Source organism: Buceros rhinoceros, unplaced genomic scaffold (genome assembly GCF_000710305.1).
Source record: "Buceros rhinoceros silvestris isolate BGI_N320 unplaced genomic scaffold, ASM71030v1 scaffold40495, whole genome shotgun sequence".
Taxonomy (NCBI): Eukaryota; Metazoa; Chordata; class Aves; order Bucerotiformes; family Bucerotidae; genus Buceros; species Buceros rhinoceros.
In genome coordinates, this window is record NW_010411851.1 from 1 (window position 1) to 17,474 (window position 17,474).

Here is a 17,474-nt window from a genome sequence, read left to right on the forward strand (position 1 = left end):
TATAGATATATATTTATATATATATATTCTCCTGTATAGGAGAAACTTGGAAAAAAAATAAGTTCTGTTTGGCATAAAACTGATAAGATATTCTTAGGAAACTGGGTTTAATCTTGATTTTATAACCTATGAGGGTTCCAAGAATTTTCTAATGTCTAATTGTTATGTACTCATTGTACTGCCAAGTTAAAGTGGCAAAACCCCACTTCATGTCCCCATTCAGCTTGGTTACTCTTTCAAAGTGGGAAAACTGCACGTGAAGTTTTCCAGCTCTGGGACATACAGTTAGGAATACAGAATTTTGAAGAAGAGTGTCTAGCAATAGTTGAGATGTTTACATTGTGCTTATGCTGTAAAGTTTGCTGGTTATCGGAGCTGCCTTTGGAGGGGAGAGTATAGGAGTGAATAGACCTGGATTGCAGCTTGTATTGCAAGGCTTACCATTTGTCACCTCTTTTTAAGGTTTCTTTAGACTTGTAACAGAAAAAAGATTCAAAGAAACCAACCTGTAAAAGCTAAGGAAACAGATTTGTGTTACTCAGCCTGGTGTTGTGTGCTGTTTGATACAAAAATCTAAATGCTTTTCTGAGTGCTGCATGAACTTACTGTGACTTGAGCTCTACTTTTAGAAAGACTTTGTTAACACCGTGGATGTAGTTGGAAGACTGAAATTGAGGTTTTTACTCCTTAAGGAGTAACTTTTTAAATATATAAGAGCCTATTTCAGATATGGTAGTTAGTAGCATAATTGCATTTACCAATAATTAGAAATAAGATTTGAAGCTGAGGCGTGCGCTTTCAACAGATGGATGAGTTTGGCAAAGCCTAGTATATATGAAAACTTTGAGTTCGGTCACCCTGTTAGTTTCCTTCTTGCCCCAGATGTTCTTTAATATGTAACCGTGATTAAAGATTGAGAGGGATCTAACTTCTGTCTCTCCAGGTGAAGATGGAGCAGGTAAAACTAGCTTAATAGGAAAAATTCAAGGCATAGAGGAATACAAAAAAGGAAGAGGAATGGAATATTTGTATTTAAATGTGCATGATGAAGATCGAGATGGTAAGTTTATATTTCTAATAATACCTTAATCCGATTTGAAATAAATGGTTCAGTAGTGTGGTATCTGGAATGACGGTGGGATGTTTTTCTTTCTCTGTAATTTGCAGGAGTCCAGCTTAGGCTATGAATGATTTGTATCATCAGGAAGTTTCTGTGTAATTGCTTTAGTAGATACCGTGAATGATCACTTAAGTGGTAGAGGAGGAGAGGAACCAGACAAAAGAAAAGGCTGAAAAACCGGGGAAAGCAGTCTTAGCTGCAACATTCTGAATGAATGTGCATTCCTCAGGCCTAGAGGAAAAGGTGCCTAAGCTCTTATCTTGCATCTCAATTATTATAGCAAGTATTTATCTTTTTGAACATACAGATAAACCTTTGTCTTGATGGTATCATATTCTGCAAGACTATGTATCATGTATTGATGGGTAGGAATATATGCACAATTCTAAAGGATATTTTAAAAACAAACTGCAACAAAAAACCCCAAACCACCAACCCAAAAATTCTGAGGAAGGAGAAATAAAGTAGAACCTGTGTTTCAACTGGCTGGAGTTGGCTTATGGCTAGAAGGTTAAAAAGATGTTTTAAGATTCAGACTCCAAATACCTGCAGTTATGGAATAGATAACTGATGCTTATATGTGGGGAAGCAAGGGAAGGAGTGTGACCAGGCACTATAGAGGTGCAATGAATTACCTAGAGGCAATACTTAGAGGGAGTGGAGCGTGAATATATGCTAAACACATACAGATAGAAGGAGAACCAAAGAAGCTGTCCTCTTTTTTTTCTGAAATCACCTACTTTCCTGACTTCTATGTCTGGCTGTTGGTCTTAAAAGATTACTTCACCAGGGTTAAGAGGATTGCAAGTTTTATCTAAACAGTCTTCCTCAGAGCTTCTGTAACAAGTAATAAAAAACTCACCGTAAGGCAAAATGTAATTATATTAATCTATCTAATTTTGAATCAACATCTCTGTATCTACTGCAGAAGTGCATGAACATTGGAGTATAGTGTTTTGAGGGGAAAAAAGCAGTGGGATGGTCTATTTGTATGGCAATTATCCTTTTGCAAATATGAAGAATAACTTCCTTGTCTGTTAAGTCCATCTAAATAATTAAACTTGCAGTTCTGCTCCAGTTTTCTGAAGGTCCAAGGTGCATTCTGTACTTCAAGAGTTACAGACATAACATATTGAAGTTTGAAAGAGAGATGTCAGTCTTTGAGAGCTGAGTAGACCAGGGGCTGAGAAGGGATGGCTGAATTCACCCAATTCTGCCCTTCTAAGGTGCATCTTGAAGAAAGCATTTTCCCTCCCTAAAGCAGTGAACATTAATTTTTGAAATGTTGAATGCTACCTCTGTGTTCTCAGTTTCACAATGTATTTAAGATCTTCAGTTATCAACCATTAAACGTCCAGCTTCTGAAGAGGAGGAGCTTGTCTCCACAAGCTGCAGTTTGCTATCTGTTATATACGTTCAGTTGACTGATGAAATATGTAATCTGCTTGCTTTCTTGTATTTTTCACATGTAAAGAAGATTTAATAGCTGTTACATAGTGCACTGTTTCAAGTCTCATTAAATGTTTTTTGTTTTTTGTAGACCAAACAAGGTGTAACGTATGGATTTTGGATGGTGATCTGTATCACAAAGGTCTTCTGAAATTTGCGATGGAGGCAAGCTCTCTAAAGGACACTCTAATTATGTTGGTAGTAGACATGTCTAGACCTTGGACTGCACTGGATTCTTTACAAAAATGGGCAAGTGTTGTAAGAGAACATATTGACAAGTTAAAAATTCCTCCTGAAGAAATGAAAGAAATGGAACAAAAGTGTGAGTATTCTGCAAATACGTAGGAATCCATTTAAATCAAATATGTTTAATGCTTTCTGCACTCTCAACTACATCTTTTTTTCATTCTTTGGAAATATTGCTTAAAATTAGGATTTATCAAGCAAGTCAAGCTTCAGAAAAGTCTAAGGTAGCTATACGAACAATACTAGTATTTTTTTCTAACAGCAGTACATTAATTTGGGGGGGAAAGCTTTCAGAAAGAACATAGCTGGCCTGAATTTACAATCTTGAATTTACAAAATTCTTACAGATTTTTCAAGATAAGGTTTTTCCAAGTGAAGAAACTTCTGGCTTTCCATTTTTATTTATTTTAAAGGCAAATCACTGTATCAGCTTCTTAACTGTTCCTGTAATTAGTCTAGGGAATTTGGGACCTGTTCTCTACCTACCAAAAGTGTAAATGTTGAAATGATTCATGACAGCATGGTTATATCTGGGCCCTTTCTGCTTGAAGAGTTTTATCATAATTGGCACTAATGCAGCTATGTTTGGTTTGGCATGGATATGATACAGCTCTGTCAGTGTCTTGTCTTCTTAGTTTTAAGTATGCAGAACTATTGCAGGTTTCCTTAAACTGTCTGACTGAACTCACTAACACCATAGCTCCATACTACTTTTGGGCAGCCGTTGTGTTTCCACTGGGGTACTAAAACATGAGCCTTTCCCATTCATTTCTCAGTGAATTTCTGTTAAGATCAAACAGCATGGTTAAATTTTGTTAACAGGTCTAAAGATGCTCTCTTTAACTCGTATGTTCTTAAGCAACTGACTGCCCAATTGCTGAATAGCTTTTTCAGAAATGCAGGTTGTAGCTGTGATGTGATGAAGTAGCCTGTAAGGTTGGACAGCTGTAGACACTCTGGAATAAGGGAGAAGGGGGTCTGTTTTGTATATTGAGAGAGATTCTTCTAAGGGAAGCTTTACCCTTGATAATTTTATCTTCTATAGCAAGAAGTTGTTTTGGAGGGAGGAGCTGAGCTCTTTTGGATGTGGTTTTTTGTTTTGTTTTGGGGGGTGGTGTTCGTGTGTGTGTATTTAATATCCCCCTCCCAACAGTTTCAGGATAGTATTTTACTGGATCAAGTAGTAAGGACACCGTATCTCTGTTACCAAAAATGTGTGTTTTGTTGCTTTATTGACTGAGTGAACAGAGTAGTGAAATACTACAAAATCCCGAAAATTTAAGTGATTGAATAAAGAAAACCAGCCACTCATTAGAAGTTTTATCTGCTCTCTTGTTCTTTTATCATCTGGTCTAATTCTTATAGATATTGATGGTCTGCATGTTGGGTTTAGCATAAGCCCTGGACAATCCAGATATGGCTGGAAGCTGTTTTTGTTTTGAACCTTCTGTGATGTGGCTTCTTACATGGCTAGGTGGGCTGCAGCTTGACACTGCCAAAAGGATTAGGGAAGAATATTGTTTGCCTGACTTTTGGCTACATGGTCCTACTTTTGTGTGAGGCTTAGTGCTCCTGAGAGGCTCCTGCGATCCAATTTAACTTGCTAACAGGACTGAGATCTACTCAGTGTTTATGTATGTAGTTTTCTGAAGGTGTGATGCTGTGTTTGTTTTCCAGTTCTAGAAAATCCACTCAAAACCAGACCCTGTAAGGACCAAAACTGGTATGGGAATGCCTTAGAGGATACATAGCAGCTGTGTGTGAAGGGCTGGAATAGCTCTTCCTTTTACTGAATTCAGCTGTGTCTAATGAAGCCTTGTGGCATGATCATTTTAATTGTGTCTCAGAGGAAAACCTGAGATTGCATTTCATAGTCCTTAAGCTGTGATATACTATATCAATCCTTTTTACTGTTTTCTGTACTTGTATAAATATTGGTATGTTATGATCATACAATGGAAATTTTAGGAATCCACTGGAGAACTTCAGTGCTGGAGTAGGGATTTTTATTTTAGCATGCAATTATCCCAGGACAGATAGGACGGAGTGTATGAGAGACTCCCTTGAGTGGCTGGCATATCTTGGTGAGAACCCTGAGCTTAAAACACAGAGTGGGAAGCTCTCAGAAGCTTTCGGACCAGACTGAAGTAGCAGCATTCCCTGCGTAGAAAGCCTGAGCTGAGTATTCAAGTAGAGATGATAATCTGTGCATGTGCTCTTTGTTAGTGTGAACTCCGAGACCTGTAGAAAAGTTGAATGATCTTGGCCAAATAAATCTTTTTTCTCTCCAGGGTGTTGAAAAAAGCTTGCTCTGTTATTTCTAGGTATAAACTCAGAGGGCTTCATCAGTTTAGTGATAAATCAGGACAAAGCAGTGAGAATGTACTAGAGTAGTTAGCTGCTAGTGTGCATGATTCAGCTAAATTGTCTTGCTGCCTAATTTTCTGGCTGAGCCAGGATGTGTTACTCAATAGAAAAGTAATCATGGTAGGTTTTTGTAGAATGCTGTTTCTGCTGTGTGAAACAGGACATGTGATGTAAAAGGTACAGACATATAATTTATGCCTAATACTTCATCCGTGACTGTAGGAATAGTAAGTGTAATTAGAGACTTGGGTGTATACCTCGGAACCTGTTACAAGAGAGTTACTCTTGTAACTTTATCTTTTTTCTAATTCTTGTTATATTCTGATTTACTCTCCTTGCTAAATTTTAAAGTAGTATCTAATTATTGTAAAAGCATACTGAATATTTAATATGCTATTAACTAATTATAAATTAGTAAATAACTAATGTTTAAGTATTCTTTTTGCTACTGTAGATTCACTGTACAGAGAGAGAGAAGTGTGGACAAAGGGGTTTGAGGTAAAATCAGGCATACAGTAGCAGCTAAGCATTATGTGAAAGGCTTAATTCTGTTTATTCTAACAAAATTCCATTACTTTTGCCAAGAAGAATGCAAGGAAACTTGTGTCCTTTAGGAAACATATCAAGCAGTAATAGTTAATAGCAACTGCCTAGTGGTTCCTCAATGATAAAATGATAAAATAAAGATGGGTTAGTGGTGTCCTTATGGACAGTTTTATCTGGTCATGTTCTTCTGGCTGTTGAGCAAGCAGATCTCAGACTAACTAGTTCTTTCTTGTGCTGCGTACAGCAAATAATTAGTCAGCACTTGGTGCATGATCAATTTTTTCAACATGAAGCAGAAGTACTAAACAATCAACAGTGCTAGAGATCAATGGCAGTGGAAATCATTGTTGAAATAATAAAGTAGCCGATCTTTTAATACAACTTTTTTTACTTTCAGTGGTAAGAGACTTCCAGGAATATATAGAACCAGGCGAGGATTTTCCAGCTTCTCCACAGAGAAGAAATACTTCATTACAGGAAGACAAAGATGACAGTGTGATTTTACCCCTGGGTGCAGATACACTAACATGTAACTTAGGCATTCCAGTAGTAGTAGTTTGTACAAAGGTTTGTTTCACATTTTAGGTTTTTTGTGTATTTTATTTAAGCAATTATGTTAATTATGGATTTGGGATGGGAAGCACATGGTTCTTAAGTCATTCTGAATAGCTTGTGTAAGAATGCTTTTAAAATGTTTAATGTTGAAAGTTAGTTATCTTCTGGAAGACCTCGTTGCGTGCTCTTTTGGGATTAGTTTTTCCTTTAGTTTACCAGTTTTCAAGGAATAGAGGAGTACCTCAGACTTGGTTTTGTTCACAGAAGTGAGCAAGTCAGTAAGCAACTCGAATTCCCCTTGATCTCCACAGTCCTCTTTATTCTGAAAATAGTATTTTAGTAATTTTTTATTTTAATATTTCTGATCTTTTCCTGAAGATTAATATATTTGAGGGTTCTAGTTAGGAAAGTGTGCTATGTTAACTTCCCTTAATTCCTTAAGGGTGTTTCTGCGATTTTGTTAGATATGTAACCATATTCTTAGTCTAAAGAAAAAATTGGTGTGCTTCTCCTGTGGCTTGGGGTTTGTTGTTTCCCCCCCACCCTCACCTTGACTCTTCAGTTCTCATTGACATTAAGCATACTGCACCTGCAGCCTCTGCTGGCCTACAGTGAAAGAATAAACCTTTTGATGCATATGCTGTTCCTTCACTGGAAGGCTAATCCTCTCATTTGAAAAGCACATTTTTTCCTCACCTGCTGGCTCTCTATCATTCCTCTCTGCCCCCACCCTTTTTGTTTTGTTTTTTTTTTTAAATGCTACCACATTTCTTTACAAAGGGCTAGTTAGTAACTGGGTAAAAAGCACTGTAATACCACAGCATGTAAAAATATATTGGTGTCATTTAGTGGATCAGTAGTCAACAGAGACTTTGAGTTGTTGCATTGGAGGGGGGGAGTGGGAGTGAATGAAAAAATGGCATTCAGTTTAACTCACAAGTTAGTGCTGACCACAGTACATGCATATCAAGTTACATATTATTTAAAAAGAAAAATGGTTAAATTATGCTTCTAAACTATGTTAGCAGGTTTTTGTTTTTCTCTGTACCACCGGTCCCACTCCATCCCCCTTGCCCAATTATGAACTGGATATGTAGCACCACTGTTATTTCAACATAACCGAAAGTGGTATATTAATTTTGTGTTTATTTTGACAGTGTGATGCCATCAGTATTCTGGAAAAAGAGCATGACTACAGAGATGAACACTTTGACTTCATTCAGTCACATATCAGACGGTTTTGCTTACAGTGTATCCTTTAACACATCCTAAAGATGATGATTCAGTTAAATCTCTTCATTAATTACGACCAGCTTTAAAAGAATATTTGTATCTGTATCAAAGTAGTATGTGTCCTAGTTTGAGTTAGAATAGACCTAATTCTGTTCAGTGATTTTACTTTTCAGCTCAGTCTCTGCTAAGGGACTGCATGTTCTGAAGTTAACAGCATATTTTTGCAGACAGGATCTGCTTTGTGAAGAGATAACGCTTGATGTTTGCAGAAAGGCTCTTGCTTATACTTGCTCCTGTGCAGACCAGGGTCACTGCTCAATCCTGTGTGCCACAGTGGGGGTGCAGTAAGGTAGAAGCTGCACCTGTGGGGAGGAGCGGACAGGACAGGTGACCCTACACTGGCCCACAAGGTGTTCTATCCCATAGATGTCGTATTTGGTATAAAGCTGAGAGATCGTGAGGCTCTTGCTCTCTTGCCTCCAGAACATTCCAGAATCCAGCTCCTGCATCTGGTTCAGTTTGTTGCTGAGTCCAGTCTGGACCTTCCCTGGTATCTGCCCACAGCATCAGTGGTGACAGTGATGTGGTTGTATATATTTCATTTTATTATTATTATTTTCATTAAAGCAGTTTTCATTTTCTTTTCCAATCCATAAGTTACTCTCCCTTGCTCCTTTTCTCTTTCCTCTCTTTGGGGGATTCATTTAGTGGCCGGCCCAGCCCTAGCCCTTGACAGTATGCCATTCCTTTACTGTAGCTGTCAGTCTGCTTCAGGTACCCCTAAAGTTGAGTTAATATTTTTTGGTTTTGTTGGTTTTGGGTTGGTTTGTTTGTTTGGGGTTTTTACAGAGCTGCAAAAGTCTAGCATGTCCCCTTACCAGGAATTTTTTTACTTGCCTTCATTTCCATATTTAGGAGACAGTTCGCAAATACTTAAATGGATTAACCTGTTGTTATGATCTTGCTCTAGATGCACGTAAGGCATGTTACTCTTTTTGACTCAGATACACAGTTTTTTCAGTGTTCAGTAATTGCACAGCATGAGGTGATGAGGAAAGAAAGGAAGCGTGAATTGCTCTAGGAAAGATCCACAGGCTTCTTTCGTGTTGGTACAGAGACAGTGCACATAAGCTGTAACTAACTGTGCTATTACTATTTTTAAACTTCATTTTTTTAACAAGAAGTGTATAAAATACTGCTTAGTGTTTAGTCAGCTAGACGTGCTGAGACCTAGATTTTAGATGCCAGTAATAAGCCTACCTTGTGTCATCGTCATTCGTGCTGTGGTAAAATAAAGTTTAAATACTGTTGGAGGACAGCAGTTAACAGGTAGAAAAATTAGTTCAAGAACCTGAAACCTCAGTTAAGTACCAAGATGGCACTTCCTTCAGCAGGCTTCAAAGGCCTAATTTTTCAAAATGAAACTATGGTTAATTGTAATAAGCCTTGTGGATGGAGGAAGAATACAAAAGATTAGTAGAATCTAGTCTTTGCGATAGTATATGCCATGTACAACTTGGAATTCAATTCTAACTTCACTGAATGGGAATCAGATCCCATTATCTAACTTTCTTCCAGAATTTGAATTTCATGCAAGTAGAAATAAATGAGGGGGGGTTGGCATTTTTATAATCCCAAGGTAAAAGCAACCAGGGAAGTTTCAAGTAATTTTTATTAATCCTGTACATAAGCTGTATTAATTTGATAATGAACCATGCTGGAGTACTCTCTTGGTCTTTTAGTAACTGATACACAGCACAACTCATTTGCCTTCATTTCATTCAAAAGCAGGTAACTGTAAAATGTAAGAACTTGCTTTCCCCAACTGAAAACCCAAGTGGGAAAGTGAAAGATCTTTAGCATTTTTGAAGCTACTAGTGTTAATGCTGTAGCGTCTGTGTTGCAGGATGGGATAATTACAAGATACAAGCATGTGACATGAAAATTTTTGTTTCTTAAATGACAGTTTTGAAAACATCATAGTGAAACCACTGGTATTGTGGTCTTTGAAAGTGAGAAGAGCTTGTATTTCACGCTCTGTAAGCAATAGCTAAGTTAGCCTAAAACAAATGCAGAAAGATTTAAATTACTAAATAGCTTATTTAAAAAAAAAAAACAACAGTGGAAATTGTTTGACCTATTTGATTTTGTACTCCCCCTCTAAATTCTACAAAGTAAATAACCTTTAAAGTAACAAAAAAGGGTCACTATAATATCTCTTTATTAGCCACTAAACTGAGTTTTCTTTAACAAGTTTATTCAGATGGGGCAGCACTTATTTACACTTCAGTAAAGGAGAACAAAAACATTGATTTAGTCTATAAATATATAGTCCAGAAGTTGTATGGATTTCCTTTCAATGTTTCAGCTGTTGTTGTGGAAAAAGATGCAGTATTTATGTAAGTTACCTGTATTATTATGGATAATAGCATTCAGAGCCTTTTCTGTTTATGCTTTTTGAAGTTCCATTTAACATTCTCATGAGTTGGAGTTTGGCATGTGCCAGTGGATTGAGATTACAAATACTTGCTGCCCCAAAGACACGTGCTAAACCCAGAGATTTTGCTCTTCTATGTTATGGGAAATCAATCTCTAAGTAGTTGTATGGATCAGTGACTGGCTTGCACAGGAGAACGGGAGCTATGACGACATTCCTGGCTTTCAGTTCTTGGCAGTTCAGGATTGCATACAGGAATAACCTGAAGTAACAAGAGAAGTTAAAACCAAATAATCCTTTATCTAGTCCTGCAGGTTGGGATAATGACAAGAAGATAGGAATATTGCACGAGAACTTTCAGACACTAAAAGCAGAAGACAGTTTTGAAGATATCATAACAAAACCACCAGTCAGAAAGGTAAATTGAGATGTTCTGGCATTCAACTTCTCTATTTATTTACCTGTCAGTTTTTTGACTGTTTCTCATTCTTTGAGACTTTGCTTCCAGTTTACCATGAAAGTGTGGTAAACCATATGGGGTTTTTTCTTACTTTGTCTTCTTATTTTGTTCTTAAAATTCTTTTTTAGTTATCAAAAAATCATTATCTATTTTTGTTCTCTGTATCTCTTCTGCAACATACACTGAGGTTTGTGTTTTGCTTTTTGCTTTGTTCTTATGCTGCTGTTACATGTTCAAGACTATAAATATACCTGTTTTGCTTTTAATAAATACTTGGTATTGAAAAGTCTGTGTCATTTAGCTGTCAGTCAGGTTGAGTTAGTATTTTTTAAGAATACTCCATTTTGTTCTTTATGTTTTCTGTTTCTATTGGAGTATTTAAAATAAGAAAGCTTGAGACAGTATTAAAATCAAAAATAAACATGTGAAAACAGGTTCTACATATATTCAGTATATTTTCTCTCTTACTATTTAACAGAAGGCTTTGACAGAACTACCTGAAAACACATGTAAGGTGGTTGAACAAAATGCCAGCAGCAGTGGACTCCATGCATACAAAAGTTATTTAAGGCAGATATTTCTATGGCTTTTTCTAACAAAGCTAAGAATTTGGGACTCATCATATTTCCAAATGTAAATCATTTTAGCTGAGAAAACCAATGCTACATCTTTTTTGCAATCTGTAGGGGAAAAAAATCAAGACATATATAGCAGTATGTCAAGGAAGTGCCCAAGGAATATATAACTGCCAACTCTTGCGTGCTTATAAACTTCAGGCTTGGAATATAAACTTTGATACTGATATTTGCTTGTTTCGGTGAAATTTTTCTGGTGAGCTTATTTGGAGGGAGAATGCTTGTGATTCAATGCACAGAAGTGGGATCCAAGATTATTTTGTTCAGTTCATATACCAGTCTCAGGCAATGCAGGTGAAGAATCACTTTTGCCATAGTTACCTATAAAATAATACCAGGGTGGGGCCTCAATAAGTTAACAGATGTGAGCCTGCTGCAGAGTGTGTGTATCTATGAATGTTTCTTAGTGATACTGAGACCCTGGAATGTGCCTTGTAACTATTTACTTCATTCTTCTTTTGCTGAACGCTTTAATGAACTTTTCAATGGGTCTTTCCTCAAGTATATTTACACAATTGTGCCTGCCGTGTCACAGGAATTAATGATACTTCTATTTCAATTCTAATTAACTTAGCTCTTAAATGAAATAATGAGGTATTGTCTTAAATATAGAAAACGTGTTCTGGAGTCATCATAGTATTTTACATGTTTACTTCATTATTGAAAGCCTTGGTCATATTTACCAGGAGGTATAAAAGGAAATACATGTCTGTTTTTTAGTCAAAATGATGTTAATGTTTTTGTATTGCAGTTTGTTCATGAAAAAGAAATTGTAGCAGAAGATGACCAAGTGTTTCTTATGAAGCAGCAGGTAATCTTCTGTCTATAAAACAAGGAGCCAATGTTGCATTTAACAACATTCTCATTACAATTTGGTTTTGTATTCTTAGTCACTGTAATATCTAACACTACATGGGTGGTTTTTTTTTTTTGCAGTCACAGTTGGCGAAACAACCCCCTTCTGCAGCAGGAAGGCCAGTGGTTAGTAATAAAAATTTTAAATACCATCATATGAAAATTACTCACTTTAATATATTTAGAGAGTTGCTTATTTTAATTGCATTATCAAATATTATTTGATTAATGCTTTTTAAACTACATAGAATTTGAAGTCTACATTGTACACTGCTAAAAAATTATGGCACTTCTTCACAACTAGTCATGACAACTTGTACTGACAGCAAGGGCGAAATGTCATGGCTTTTCATATGTTCTAAACAGTTAGTTGACTTGCCTTTCTGTCCTAATAGTGTGCCAGGGAGCAAATTACGCTGGCTGAAGTGCCTTGGAGACTGTTGTGACCTAAATTTGGCACTGTCTCTCCCAGGATTATTAAGCATCTGACATAAACTTAAGGTCAAATGAAAACTATGACATCATCTACATTTAAAATACAAATAAAATAACTAAAAACTAACACAGTTTAATGGGAAGCATGTGATCTTATAAAGGTAGCTTTACCTCTTTAGATGAACTGCAAACATGACTTGTTATCCTTGAAGTAATGAATAATGCTTTTTCTCCTGGACTGCTTTTAGTCCTTTCCACAGTATTAGTGGTATGTGTTGTCTTCCCAAGAAATTTGGTGTGGTTCCTCTGTGATCAGATCCATGCAGTTTTCATTATGGTCAGAGGCACTACTGAGTAACAGATGGATTTTCAGATTTCTCATTGGGATAAAATGAAAAGCTTCACTAGTACTCATACACAATCAGCAAAACCTAATCCTGCGTCATTTCAGTTACATGGGATACTACAGTATTTAAAAAAAATATATTAGGAGCTGTGAGAAATATAAAATGAAGCATTCTTGTCTCCTACACTACATGATTTAATTCTGTAGAAGATTGACCAGTTCAGCTTAGGAATTTTTTATTTTTTTGCACAGGATGCATCTCCAAGAGTTCCTGGTGGATCTCCTAGGACACCAAATAGATCTGTAACATCAAACGTTGCCAGTGTTACACCTATCCCTACTGGATCAAAAAAAATTGATCCCAATATGAAAGGTACCTTTTCTTATGAGGGTGCAAATAGAGTCGGGGAAGTAAAATAGCGGCTTTGCCTGCTTTCTTCAATATACTTATTAAGATTAATGAACACACTACATCAGTATTTACTTAAAATATGTTTTGTTCTGGTTTTGGGGTTATTTTCCTCCTCCCTTTGTAGCTGGAGCTACTAGTGAAGGAGTCCTGGCTAACTTCTTCAATAGTCTCTTAAGCAAGAAAACCGGTTCTCCTGGTGGCCCTGGGAGTGTTGGTGGCAGTCCAGGAGGAGGTGCTGGCAGCAACTTGCCACCATCAGCAAAAAAGCCAGGTATGATTAATGATGAAAGATCAACTCAATCTAAATTATGAGAGGTGGATCATTTCTATCAGTATAGTTTATCAGATGTGTGCACACTACTATATTTAACCAAATGTTTTATTTGATATGGTTTTTGCTTTTGTTTTTGCAGCAGTTTAGTATTGTCTTTTTAGGGCTTTCAGAGGATCAATGAAAAATTTTTCATGTAGCTGTCTAAGCATGAATTGTGTCCACATGAATCAATTTTTTCCTTTTTTCTCCCCCATCCCAATAAAAATGCTTATGCTATAAGTCCTTTTTAATATTATTCAGATATATTGGAACTTAATTTCGAGTTGTTCTTTTTTAAAAATAGTCAGTGTTAAAATTATTTTAACCTCTTTTGGGAGTGATCTAGCTCTGATATGATGTTGTTGAGTCTGACAGCCTGTGATAATACTCATGTATTTTCTGTTGATAGTCTTTTTTTATATGATGTGAGTAATAATTATTATTAATCTAAAAATGTCTGATAGTGACAGCTCCAAAGCTAGATGCAAGACTACTCTGGAACTTCTTGCTATTACAGATTAAAATGTTTCTGTATTTCTTCCGAACACTCATACAGACATCTTCTCTCCCCATTTCCCAGAGGTTAATAACGTTGCACTTAGGTGAAAATGCTGCTTCCTCCTAATGTTTTGTGTAGACTGACTGAAATTTTTTTTTCACGTGTGTACTTCCCTTTTTTAAATGCAAAGCTCAGTTGGCTGAGCAAAGCTTACAAGTACTTCCTAATCTGCTGCAGGCAAAGTCAGAGTGTTAACTGGAACAATATATAGAGATTGTTCAAATAAATGCAGCTGATGCAATATGAGTTGCAGAATGTTCTCAGAAATTTCCTAATATGCAACAAATGAAGGTTAGAGTGTAGCCACTTTAATGTTGTAAAGGACTTGGTTTTCAAGGAATTACCATAAACACAAATAAATTTGGCTTAGATGTGGCCTCTTAACCTTCCCCAGTATTTGCTGTCTTGTGTTTAGTGTGACACTAACTCTTCAAATCTGAAAATTGGCTGTCAAGACAGTAGGGGTTTGAGAACTACTTTCCCCTCAGCAGTTGTGAGAAATTACTCTCCTTTTTAGTTGGAATAGTAGCTGCTTGGATTCTCATACAGTATTAGCTTTTGTTAAAGGATTTGAAGAGCAACATAGTACATCTGGCAAAAATTAGCTTTGTGGATATTTCTTGTTAATTTGCATCTTCAGAAAGGATGCTGGGACACTACTAAAGCTATGTGTAGGTCAGAGTTTTCCTTTACAGCCCGAGATAGTATGCACACTTGTCATGGTGTTAGATTCTAATATTCTGCACTGTCTTCTCTCATACTGTCTTCTCCATTCTTGTGATAGAACATGGCAGGATAGAAACCTAGACTGGGGAGCAAGAGCTAAGAGTAAAAATGGTGGGGTGAAAAATGGTGTGTTTTAAGCTTGGATCAAGTCTACCTATGACTGCGCACATGTTTGTGCCGTTCCAAGTTCAGGAGCAGGTAAGTGGGTGAGGAGAGAAAGGGATTTGCCATCTACAGGTCTGTGTGCACCCATGAACAGCAGAGTCAGATTTATGCTGACCAAGTATGTAGAGCTGTCTTCACAGGTCTATGGTGAAACCCTTGATTTACATTCAGAATTATTTAAAATACATATGATGCAGAAAATTGTGTAGACATATTCATGGCTCCTAGCCTTAATAGACTTATCTGTATTTTATACTTCAACTCTTTGTGTACTGACAATTAATATATAACTGTGGAAGTTGCTTTGAGAAATTGGAAATATAGAAGGATGTACTTTACTGTTTCCTTTCTGTTTCTTTTGGGAATTGGCCTTAATACACTTTGGTTACAGATTAAAGGTGAGGTAACAATTTTTAGGATTTGTCTGATTTGAGAATTAAGGATAATATAGGCCTTCCCAAAACTTCTTCGTAAACGTGACTGAATGATATGCATTTATTTTGTAGGTCAGAAGCCAGTTTTAACAGATGTTCAGGCGGAACTGGACAGAATTTCACGAAAACCTGAAATGGTCTCTCCTACAACATCTGCATCTCCCACAGAAGGTGAAGCATCTTGAAGACGCCAAATAAAACCAATTGTTCAGTTTTCTGGGATAATTCAAACCTGCCTCTGCCTCTTCCTTCAGTGACTGGGACTAAAGAACTGAAATGTCTTTCAGAACACAAACAGTTGATTTCTGTCTTTCTTTCGTATGTGTTGCCCAACTTTACAAAAGGGAGTGTACAGATGGAAAACAGTTATCACATCACGTAGGAGTACTGTTCACAGTGCAAGAATAGTAAATTAATCTTTTTCCAGGTTTTGTTGAAAAGTCAGTGTAAAATTGCAAGTATGTCCACTTAAGTGATAGAGGTTTTTTAGAACAGGAAAACTGATACACACCACAGGCACTTAATTTATATTGATTTCCCAACCTGTTAGGCAAGTTTAATATTATCTTGAATAGATTAAACTCTACAGGAGAGAACAACTATTAGTTTTTGGAAGACAAAAGCTGTAACAAGAACAACAAACTCCAATTATACTTGAACACTTCATTTGAAGTATGGTTTTTAAAAAATCTGTTCGATCTCCACCAAGATTTACACTGCATTCAAAAACCCATGAGAGAATTCATTCCAAATATAAGAGTAAATTAGTGGCCAGTTTTTGGGGGTTTTCTTTTTGATTAATTTCAGACACTGAATAACAGATGTATAAAAACAAAGCAGAGGTTAAATGTACAGATTATCAGTATCCGGATTTGTCTATATATATGGCTCAGCCTTAAGGTCCCCTACTGTGTTTCCTACATTAGTTTAAAATTGGTCATCAAAACTGTAATCAGTTAATAAAGTATTCTTGGCATTCAAATTTCAGTAACTTTCACTGAAGCCATGGTTTTCTTTTTTGTTTACAGTTCAACCTAAGAATGTGGTATAAACATTTTAAAACATGCTTTTATATTTTACCTTTCAGTGAATAAATCACTGGTGGGTGATTTAAAGCATTGTTTCTACAGTGTTTGTAGGAGTAAAACTAGCTTTGTTGACTTGGGTGGTTTCTGCTGTTGTGTTTTAAAAGCACAGTAGTTACACTAAGGGTCCTGCTGATAACTCCAGTATATTGACTAAGTAGTAGTTGACTGATGTTAGGGCTTTACTGAAGCTTTCAGTACACAAATGCTGAGCATCACTGTACTGTTCTGTGCAAATTTTGTGGTCACTTTCTACTGATAGACACACAATAGGAAGCAGAAGTATATCCTAATCAAATGATTGCTAGGAGATTTTTTTTTTAAATGAGTTCAGGTTTTCTAGCTTTTTAAATTGACAAGTCTTATGTTAATTTCTCCCATTATTTAGAAAACTTCAGAAGCACTGAAGAGGAGGGTATAAATCCTCTGTATTTTTAACATGGTGGTACTTCTCTCCTTCAGTTCCAGCATTCTGCAGTGGTTCTAGTGCATTACCTCCATATTTCCAAAACACATAAATTCACTTAACAACATACATTTTGTTGCACATTGAACTCCCTAAAGTTAAGCGTACTTGTTAAAATTCACTCAGAATATTGAATTGTGGATTGACAACTTTCAGCAGAGATTCTTAACTGTGTTCAGCTGTTAAAACTGGAGTCCTTAAAATTTTGCTTATGGCAGTGATTCAGTAAAGGTGGCTCATGGAAAAATGCATGACCTGCTGCTGAACAGCAGAATAAACTGGAATAAATTATGTAGAATAAATTATGTCTTGAAGAAAAAAACCCCCTAAGCTCCTAATCGTGAATGCATGGCATGCATCACTGTCAGACCAGTTCTCTAGATTATGTATGTAAACTTCTTGAAACAAAATTTGAAATGTGCTTGAGAGAACGGCTCCTGCTTGTACTGTTACAGTACACTTCCATGTACAACTGTAGCTGGTAGGTGCTGGCAGAATGAAACTTCTTATTTTAGGGCAACAACTTATTCTAGTATGTACTGTTAAGATTTTTGAAAAAATTTTATCTCCCGCAATCTTTCACTTGGTTGATGGGAGCGTTTGTCAAAGCACAACACCCTTTCCAAAGCT

The 17,474-nt window shown here is 36.5% G+C and overlaps 1 protein-coding gene across 1 annotated transcript; it reads left to right on the top strand.

Moving 5' to 3' along the window:
- Positions 1–943: 943 nt before the first annotated feature.
- Positions 944–16,275, top strand: DYNC1LI1 (dynein, cytoplasmic 1, light intermediate chain 1; the record flags this gene model as incomplete). The annotated part of the gene is made up of 11 exons (XM_010136151.1): positions 944–1,060; positions 2,661–2,891; positions 6,126–6,295; positions 7,441–7,534; positions 9,780–9,915; positions 10,260–10,371; positions 11,800–11,859; positions 11,985–12,029; positions 12,937–13,057; positions 13,221–13,367; positions 15,366–16,275. Coding segments are annotated over 11 exons (1,346 nt in total), but the record flags the coding sequence as incomplete, so codon positions are not given.
- Between the last annotated feature and the right edge of the window lie 1,199 nt (positions 16,276–17,474).